We start from the raw sequence: 10,245 nt of genomic DNA on the forward strand, positions 1-10,245 counted from the left end.
CTGATTTTATACAATAAATGGCTAACCAAAAAGCATTACAATAGTCAATTTTCAAGAAAGATAAAACCAAACCGTGTCGGAAATTGTTCATCACGCAGCAAATGAATGAGCCAAAGCTCATCGGGGCAAAAAGTGGAAGTCGGGCCCGAGACTGGGAAAGTCAGTCTCAAGACTTAAATCCTATAGGGCATGCATTTTATCTGTTACTGTTGTCAGCGGATCACAAGCGTAATGCAGTTATTGCAAGCAAACCATATGCAACTACTGTAACTAGAACCTCTTATTAGCTTTAATCTACCTTAATTCTATCTGTTCCAATACTATTGCTAAAATTAACATTCGGTGTGTCACCAAATCTTTTAAATTGTGTATTCAAAAGTAAAGTAGACATGTTGAACTCTCTCTATTTACATTGGTTTGCATAGACGTTTAGATTAATATATTATATTTGTATACATATACTCTGTGTGTGTACGTGTGTGCGTGTGTGTGTGTGTGTGTGTGTGTGTGTGCGTGTGCATGTGTGTGTGCGTGTATAGTGTTGTCATCTCCTTTGCAGGGATTTCCCTTTATGCCTCTATGGAAGACGAACAAATGATGTCATCCAAAAGTGTTCTTATCAGGACAGCTCAGTGTTGCTTCAGACTGGGGAGGGGAACACAACAGACACACGGACTCCTCGTGAGCACAGCTTGAATCTTTTTAGTTCAATGACAAGAAGAGACAAATCAAGGGATTAGTCTTCAAAATACCCCAGTCATCTGCAAAGGTAAGCTCTTCTTTATGCTTACATCCCACATTGACATGATCATTTTATCCAATGTGCACACATGCAATGGGCTTACAATGCTGGAAACACCGCATGCTTAGTTAACTGACTTCAGCTGAATGAATTTACATGGACCTGAATGGAGGACGATGAAAGATTCAAGAGGATATGTCACGTTGATTAATATATAAAACAATATTTATGTATTTGCTTCTGCTTTGTATTCATATAGTTTGAGGAAAATTTACAATATACTGTCAAACTGCAGCTAATATTTTGGGAGGCACACCTCACATGAATGCAAAGAGTAAATACGGATGTTTGGGTCAGTAACACAGTATCGCCAGGAAGTAAATTAACACATCGAGCTGCATCGACATTCATTTGGCTAAACTTGCTCAATACGTAGACTTCAATATGCAATAAGGAAGGAAATTGTGGAGGCCAACGGTAAAGAGAGGCTGAATCTGACATCTAGTGCTAAACAAGGAATCCTGCCATTACACACAGCACAGAAGAGATCGGCATTTTTTGTGTGCTTTGATGGCACGACCGATCACTTTTATGATGATATATTAATAATCAACCCTTTTGACTCACAAGACACACAAAATGAACACAAATATACACAACACAAACTACCGCTCAAAGAGCACATCGCCCACCTTCTAACCCCTTGCCCGAAGCACATCACATATCCAAAACCGAACCTCTACCGAATGCCCCCCACGAAATAGGCATCGAGGATATTTCACGCTCTTTTTTTTTTCCATAAACTGTCTATTCATTCTGCAGGTTCTTTGAAACACAAACAGAAAACATGGTCATAGAACTAAGACAAAAATCACTCCCTCATATAAAATAAAAAAGTGTGGGACAAATAAAGGATAAAGGAAAGGATAAAGAGGAAGTCAGAATGTCAAGAAATCGGGTTAACAAAGGAATACTGTGGAAGTCGCATATTGTTGAGAGGGGCACTACAAAAACTGGTTCCAATGTACTGCATGGCAGAACAGCAAAGGTCAAAAAACATGGCAAATATGTAGTTAAGGTCAATCTAATTCGGAGTCAGCTCTCGGATCAGGAAGTAACAGAAAGAAACGGAAACCAGATGTGAGCTATTGCAAAAGGTTACAGCCATACCAAAAGCTTGATTGCTGTAGTTTGAATGTGTCAAGTGTCGGTCCAAAAAGAAATGATGTAAGATAGTGTACTCTGCTTCAAAGGGAGAGTCAATGCAAAACATTGCAAGTGCACTAAAATACGCTACGGGAAACCTTTTAAAACCGACTACGACGCATCCAAATCTTCTAAAAAGAGCGGCACTTGATTTAAATCCAATTCCATACCTGCCCACTGAAGCACCAAGGATTTTTTTTTTTTTACTTAAGAAAAATTGCTCATCTTCCCCAGAAAATGGATCCGACATTACAAACGGAGAGCTTCATGATTCTCCTGGTGATGTGCTCCCTCTGCAAGGTAATAAAGGTCCACACAAAAGATGGTCTCTCTCCTTGAATAACAGTTATAATCAGGAATGTTATGCTTCAATTGTGTCAGCTGCTCGTGGCCGAAAGTCCCGAAGAGGCCAATCAGGAACATTTGAACCATTATGGGGAACATCCGGCAACAATCGCCATGGCACAGTACAAGTGTTTCCAGCGGATGGTGAGAGGAGACAATCATCACAGAACACAAACGATGGGTGAGCATGATGATGTTGGTTTTGCAGAACATCAGCAAGGCCGAAGAGGCAAAAGTGATTATTTCTATGTTTTGCCTGCAGGACCTGTTTGCAACATGACATGGGACGGTTGGTTGTGCTGGGATGAGACCGAAGCAGGACTCGTAACAGAGCAAAGCTGCCCCGACTATTATAAAGACTTTGACACTTATGGTAATATTTTTGCTTGTTATAATTTCCTTGGTCAATTTTGATACTATAGATGAGGGGACACAACAAATACTTTGAGTAACAATAGTATAGAAATAGTCCTTTGATGGGCTGATGGAAATACAGTGGGACTTCTTGAACATCCCTGGCCCTGAGGTTGTACATTTGGAGATTCAACCAAAATATTTATTATTGACTGATTAATAATTTTCTTGTTGTCTGTATATTTTAGGTGGTTTGTATCTAGTGTTGTATAAAAAACAAGGAAAAGTAATTTTTCGTCTTGCAGAATAGAAATACTTTCTTTTTACTGTGCTTGAGTTTTGGCCTATTCCTGCCATTTTTGAAGCTCAAAAACAAATAAAAATAAAATACTGCTTTATTTTTTAAAATCTAAATATTCAGGTAAAGTATCCCACTAAAATAGTAATTCTCAATTATTTTCTGTTACACCCCCCCCCCCCAGTAAGAGGAAAATATTTTTGTGCCCCCTCAACTCTATAAATACTATCATTTGTCCATAAAATTGTTCTACGTAATCCTATGCAAACCATTGTATCATTATTAACATTGAACAAAAAAAAAAAAAAAAGAACAAAATTAGTTAAACTTATAACAAATAACTTGATTACCGTTTTTTTTTTTTTTTCATCTCAGCCCTCTTTTCTTCCCTGATGAATATTGTTCCATGGTGTCTCTCAAGAGTTTGTTCACTGCGGTTCATATCTTCTACTCTGCAGTGTGTGCACATGTTCGGTGCAAAGAAAACCTTAGAGCTTATACTGTCTTCTGTGCGCACTCTGACAAAGAGAGCACCATTTCCACCTATTGTAGTGGGTGTGCAATTATAATTTATTGTAGGACAGCATTTAAAAACAAACAAACAAACACAAAAAGAAGCATGCTTCCTCAGGTTACATGCCCTGCAGGCATCCCATCGTGGACCCTGGGGGTCCTAACCCACTATTTAAGGACTGCTCTTAAGTTTCATCACTTTTGAGTTTCTGTTATGCATGAAATCACATGAAAAGGAGATGTTGACTGGGTTCTTTGTGTCCGCTAAAACATGCTTTGCCATCGTAGTGATGAAGTGCTGCTTCTGCAAGTGAAAATGGCGGTGTAATACTGTCTTTGTGCGGGCTCGTGTGTGCTAGTTGTCTTGGCAACAAAATCCCTTCTCACCACTGGACAAGAAGAAAACGAGATAGATTTACTATATAGGTTTTATGGAATTTTATACTTCATGAGGAGACAGACACACCCGGACCGAATATTTGCAGACATGTAATTAAAAAGTCTGTTTTGAATTATACGTCCCCTTAAATTAATCAAATGTGATTCCCTAGTTGAGGTTTGCGCATTGTGATTCAGATAACTTTTGATGTTTTGTCCGAAAGGTTCAACGGTAAGACGTCCTTGATGTGAATGTTTGAGTCTCTCTTCAACTCTGCATTTTGCCATCAGCGCTAGCATCCAAAGTTTGTACGGAAACAGGCGATTGGTGGCGTCACCCGGAGAGCAACCGGACTTGGACAAACTTTACCAACTGCCAAGCCAATACAACACATCATGGCACAGTGAGAAAAAAATGTAATGTCAAATGTCTGGAAAGTTCTGTTGTGAAATGTTGCTCTTTTCCCAGGTGGCGATGACTCACTTCTACCTGGTCATGATTGGTCACGGGCTGTCGCTGGTCTCACTGATCATCTCACTGGGAATATTCTTCCATTTTAAGTAAGTGCATGCTGAAAATACAAATATTTCAGTGAATATGTAAAAGATCCAATATCCTACCCCAAAAACCAAGGTTTTGATGCAAACAACAAAATAATCTCATCCCACATTTTTTTCAGTTTGAAAGGCTCGGCTGCATTAAACTTACCATTCAAGGATGGCACAAAACCACTGGGGAAAAAACCCATTAAGTCTTTGAACAAATTTTATATATATTTTTTATTTCTGAAAGATCAACTCACTCAAAATGTTCATATTGCTGAAAGATGATGTCTGTCCTCCATATCATTCGAAAAATATTTTGTCTACTCACGTCGTAGCATAGGGCAGTGGAAGACCCAGTGTAAGTGGCGATTTGTGACATCACCACAGAGCGACAGTCGACCCTTATATAAATACAAAATATTTTTTTTAAATTATGGAATAAACATGCAAATATGTAAGGTAGTCTCTCAACAATATGAACATTTTGAGTGAGTTGATCTTTCAAGAAAAAAATAATATAAAATTTGTTCAATATGCTGTTTTTATATATATATACTGTATATATCAGAGTATCCATACCGACAATTAGAATTTCCTGTTAGCTAGTGTCTCAAATAACATAAATGTCATCAATGCAAAGCCGACATTGTGTAAAACAGTTGCCCGGATGACTTAAAAGATGAAATGGGCCTGTGGTGTAAATTGGACTATAAGCAGAATCTCTTCATTGAACTTTCCCCTGCAGGAGTCTGAGCTGTCAAAGGATCACGCTGCACAAGAACCTTTTTGTCTCCTTCGTTCTGAACTCAATCATCACAGTTGTGTGGCTGACAAAGGTGGCCAAGAAACAAGGGCACACGTACAACGACTCAGTAAGTGAGTTGCTCTCTGTCCAGGAAGAGGCCACGGAGTCTTGTCATATTCTTACTGTCCCGCTGATAGGCGAGCTGCAAGCTACTCATGTTCATTCATCTCTACCTGCTGAGTTGCAACTACTTCTGGATGCTGTGTGAGGGAATCTACCTGCACACTCTGATTGTGGTGGCTGTGTTTGCCGAGAAGCAGCATCTCTTGTGGTATTATCTGCTTGGCTGGGGTGAGCGTGGAGTTCAAGGATCTTGCTCAAGCTTTATGCGGACATGTAACACGTGTTTTCGACCCTACAGGTTTCCCGCTGGTGCCAGCAGTGTTACATTCCATAGCACGCCAATGCTACTACAATGACAAGTGGGTTTTTTAAAACCAAAAATGTAACCCTAATTTACCGACTACTGAGCGCACCTGAATATAAAACACAGCCTCTGAAATAAAAAAAAATAAATACAGGCCAGAATTTTATATAAAACGTTTTTAATGTCACAGGATTCATAAGCACCCGTGTATATTAACCCCCCCCCCCCCCGCCCCCCACCCCCTGTCCTACCCTGTCCTTAAATCGTCCTTCAAAAGCAGTTTTTTTTTCTGTACATGTGTTATACCGTCTCACAATTTGCTGGTATGCATCCACACTCAAAATGTGAAGGTTAACCATCAGAGTCAATTGAGAGATTGGGATTTTTTTGTCTTCAGACACATATTTGTCGGTAAAGAGAAGTTCTGTTACCTTGCTAATGCGTGAAGGCTTGTCCGCACATCAAGCCACACTACACTATAGTTGCGCTGTCAGCGCTTGCCGCTGTGAGACCGAGCCCTCTGAGAATTGGGACACCCTTACATTCTTGTGAAGGCGTTCAACTGAAAGCGAAAGGGTGAAAAAGGGGCATGGAGCTAGAATTGGGATTGGCCCCCAAAATTATTGGCAGCATGAAGCTTGTTATCACATAAAAATCCATAAATTACCTGCATAATGTTTAAACCACAGGGTTCAAAGCATGTCAAGAAAGTAGCGTCTAATAGTTTGGAAATGACGGTAATTTGTTGCTTTCATGCCATCTTTGAATGAGGTTTTGTTTTGGCAGATGCTGGGTCAGCTCCGATACGTCCCTGCTGTACATCATCCATGGGCCGATCTGTGCCGCGTTGGTAGTAAGTGTCAACGCCCGACATTTGTCAGTCTGTCTATATGATTCCTGTCATGGTCTTCTGACTGGACCCCCTCGAAAGAGCATCAAACAGCTGCAGCTCATTCAGAACCTTGCAGCTTTTTTTCTGTGAATATCAAAGAGTTCAGAACTTCTTACTCCAGTCCTAAAGGTTTTACACCGGCTCCCAGTTAGCTGTAGAATCGATTTTAAAATTCTGCTACTGTTCTGAAAATCACTGACTGGTTGAGGTCATAAAAACATTAAAGAAACACTAATGGAATATCAACACAGTAGGGCCATGAGGTCTACAGCCTCAGGTCAAATAGTGGAGATCCAGAGTTCGACGCGAACACGGTGAAGCAGCATTTAGTTGTTATGCTGCATGCAAATGGAATAAGTTGCCTCCAGAAGTGAAGTCAGTCTCAAGTCTGTCTATCCATCAATCTATCTATCTACTGATCCATCTATCTATCTGCTTCCAGGTGAATCTCTTCTTTCTGCTGAACATTGTACGGGTTCTCATCACCAAGCTGCGAGTAACCCATCAAGCTGAGTCCAGTCTGTACATGCGGGCGGTGAGAGCCACACTCATCCTCATTCCGCTTCTTGGCATTCAGTTTGTGCTGCTTCCCTACAAGCCGCAAGAGCACTGGGTGTCTGAGATCTATCTCTACATCATGGAGATCCTCATGCACTACCAAGTGAGTTCCGATTCAGCACCGAAAAATCCAGCAGTGGTCTGCATACCAAAACACAAGCAGAATTTGTTTAATTTTATTTCCTACTAAAGACACTCACTTTCACGCTTTCAGGGTCTCCTAGTGTCCACCATATTCTGCTTCTTCAATGGGGAGGTAAGCCACACCTGACTTGGAGGCTATTGACTTGCCACAGATGAATTTCACAATAGCACATTTACCTCTGGGTGGCAACCCTATATCGGACTAATGTAATGTTTTCCAACGTTGACTCGTGACTCCGCCCTCCCATAAGGTTCAAAGTGTTCTGCGGAGACACTGGAATCAGCAGCGGATGCAGTTTGCCGGCACATTTGCCAACGCCGACCTTTTCCGCTCGGCCTCCTTCGTGGCGTCTTCGCTCACCGAGGTCCACCGCTGCTACAGCATTGAAAGTCACACCGAGCACACCAACGGCAAAAGCTATTCAGACATATTCCGATCTGACAGCCCGTTTGTGTGAAATGAACCTTTTGCACAGGAGGCACTCAGATGCTCAGAGAGACGGCAAGGAACTGAGAGGAATTTGCCATTTTTTAAACACGTTTTTCTGTTGCAAAACCTTTCAGTGCATAGGATGTAAATAGGCCGCTCAACAAGCTAAACTGAGACGTCTTTTTCACATCTAGTGGATGAACTGCGTGTTTTCAGGCGTGAAGGCCAAATGAAGCCACTCAGGTGAATAAAAGAGTTGCAAATTTTAACAACACTGGCCGATAAACACGACTTTGAAAAAAATTGCGGTATGAGCTGTTCAGGTGACATTTCAAAATGAACCTGAAATGCACTACAACCTTTTGACCGTCTGTCAAATTTTGATTGCAAAAGTGAAAATTTGCCGATGACCAAAATTGACAGCAGGTGTTGATTTATCAATGAAGAGATCAATATGTTTCCAAGGTTGTCCATTGCCGTGCCTTCCTGTGACTCTTCCAGTGTCTCTATGTCTCTGTGGTATCCTTCTGGCTATTAGAGGACAGCAACCTGTTCAAAAAAGTACGGAAACATTGAAAAGTGGCATGTGCACGTCCAAAAGTTCACCTGCAAACATTTCAGGCGAAAGACGAAATAGTCCCAACTTTTTGTGTGTAGTTTCTGTGTTGCACAATGTGGCGTTGTAGTCACATTTTACGTTTCCTCTTCTTTTCTCGAATTTGAGTATGGCATGTTTTGTCTCAGTTGGTATTGTTTTCTTGATTTATAACCCCTTCTCCTTCGTATTTGCTTCAAAAATACTGAGGTTCGTGCTGTTCTTATTCCAGAATGCTGGAGAAGAGATGATGACGTAATGGCAATCATATTGTGCATACAGTAAATGACACTTATCTTGACATACAATTTGCATATTGGAACTCGTAAGTTTGGGGATGTGAGCTTTTGAGGCGCTGCGGATTTCAGCCTTCTAAAACACTGGCTGACTATCTGTTAGCCTCCACTGGATAACTGTACAGTACTTTCTATAGTTGTACATCCATCTGCAGAACTCTGAATAATAACCTGATTTAACTGAAAATAATGCTGATGTTTGCGATTATTCTTTATCAGCCATTATGCGTGTCTGGTTTTTAATAAACATGAACATTGAATAGAAAGCAATTGTAATGTGGCTGTAAATAAAGTTGGCTGTGTCATGCTAAACTGCTGTTACTGTTTTGCTGCCAGTTAAAAAGAAAGAAAATGTTTCTCTGACACGTAAAAGAAAAGATGGGATTTTCTTTATGACCCGTGAACTCGGCTGCAACTTCTCGGCAAAGCGATGGCATGTTTGCTATTTGCTTCTCTTCCCGCATTTGTACACAAAGGAAGCCCCAAAGGAAAACCATACCAATGCATCATTTGGCAACCTAATACAGACAAGCTGAAAAAGCAATCATTGTGACGGACCTTTCATGTCGTAGTTCACCCACAATGTGCACACAAGAAGCAGGATGTTTACCATTTGTTCATGCCCACTCCATTGCCCACCCCTCCCATATTTACCCCTTTGCTTGAGGCATCATTGACTTCCTATTTCTAAGAATACTTTTGCACAGAACTTTTGAAGCTTGCCAGAAAACATTTCCTCCGTCTCGTGACCAACAATTGTTTACTGCCTTCAGTTCCACATCCGCTGAGCCAAAATTGCTATCATCTGAGTAAATAAAATGGGAATCGTTTCTGCCTAAACTTATTTTTTTCCCCCAACAAGAGACTTTTACAGCAACATACCTATATGTCAGAAAAAACACACTAAAAACACTAGTAGACATACTTAGTACCAGGCACATGCAATAATTCAGTTTCACATCGTTGCCACTTGTTTTACTTATATTTATAATTTTGAAGCAAGCAATTTCTCCTTAATAATGCTCTCCAAGACAAACTGATAGTGATGTTTTGTTTGTATAAATGAAGATGTAATGTTATGTGCCTTATGCACACGATGCAGAGTTTTTCTTTCAAGTCGCCTTAAATTCTCTGCATGAAATGGATTATGTTTTGTGATGCATGGACTAAATGCCACCAAAATGTATATATCCGTTTGCAACCCCCCCGCCCCCCCCCCACACACACACACACAGACACACGCACGTGCATTACTTTAGATAACTATCATGCGTGGTCAAAATGGGCCACGGTGGGATCCGATCGGGTTCACGGATGTAGAAACCTGATGATGTTGAAGTGGCACTCAAGAAAAGATTTCTAATCAGGGGTCGAAGAAATATAAACATGACCACGATGAAACTGAAGAGAATGAAGGGGGGGTGTCGTGCACTGGAAATCTTTCTAGCTAGCGCACACAACTCACACATCTGGCTCGGGGCATGATGAAGACACTTGAGTGCAGGAACATATGACTCTTGAGAACAATAGAATGAGTTCTTGTCCACACTTGAGGGTTTGGGGGGCGTGCAATTAAAGGGTGAGCTATGTGGCCTGCATGTGTGGAGGCGACCCTTTCTGGGCGGGGACACAGGATGTCCGCACGGCCCTCTCAGACCCCCACAGCCTCAAGGCAGAGTCCAATGGGTGGAGGCATGCATCACATGATCGTGTTCAAGTGTGAGGCTGGTCCTGATCTAACATGATAAATCATCTCAAACATTTTACACATTGTTC

The 10,245-nt window shown here is 41.1% G+C and overlaps 1 protein-coding gene across 1 annotated transcript; it reads left to right on the forward strand.

The window, feature by feature from the left end:
• Positions 1–628: 628 nt before the first annotated feature.
• LOC147209934 (calcitonin gene-related peptide type 1 receptor-like) lies at positions 629–8,781 on the forward strand. Its single transcript, XM_086118823.1, has 13 exons — positions 629–769; positions 2,183–2,248; positions 2,330–2,474; positions 2,556–2,666; positions 4,128–4,240; positions 4,306–4,397; positions 5,128–5,254; positions 5,325–5,478; positions 5,549–5,609; positions 6,341–6,407; positions 6,889–7,107; positions 7,219–7,260; positions 7,400–8,781. The coding sequence occupies exons 2-13, from the start codon at positions 2,186–2,188 to the stop codon at positions 7,604–7,606; spliced, it is 1,401 nt and encodes a 466-aa protein (XP_085974949.1). The 5' UTR covers positions 629–769; positions 2,183–2,185; the 3' UTR covers positions 7,607–8,781.
• Positions 8,782–10,245: the final 1,464 nt, after the last annotated feature.

The sequence above is a fragment of the Hippocampus guttulatus genome, chromosome 1 (assembly GCF_054856545.1).
Source record: "Hippocampus guttulatus isolate MCC_2025c chromosome 1, RoL_Hgut_1.0, whole genome shotgun sequence".
NCBI classification, from domain to species: domain Eukaryota; kingdom Metazoa; phylum Chordata; class Actinopteri; order Syngnathiformes; family Syngnathidae; genus Hippocampus; species Hippocampus guttulatus.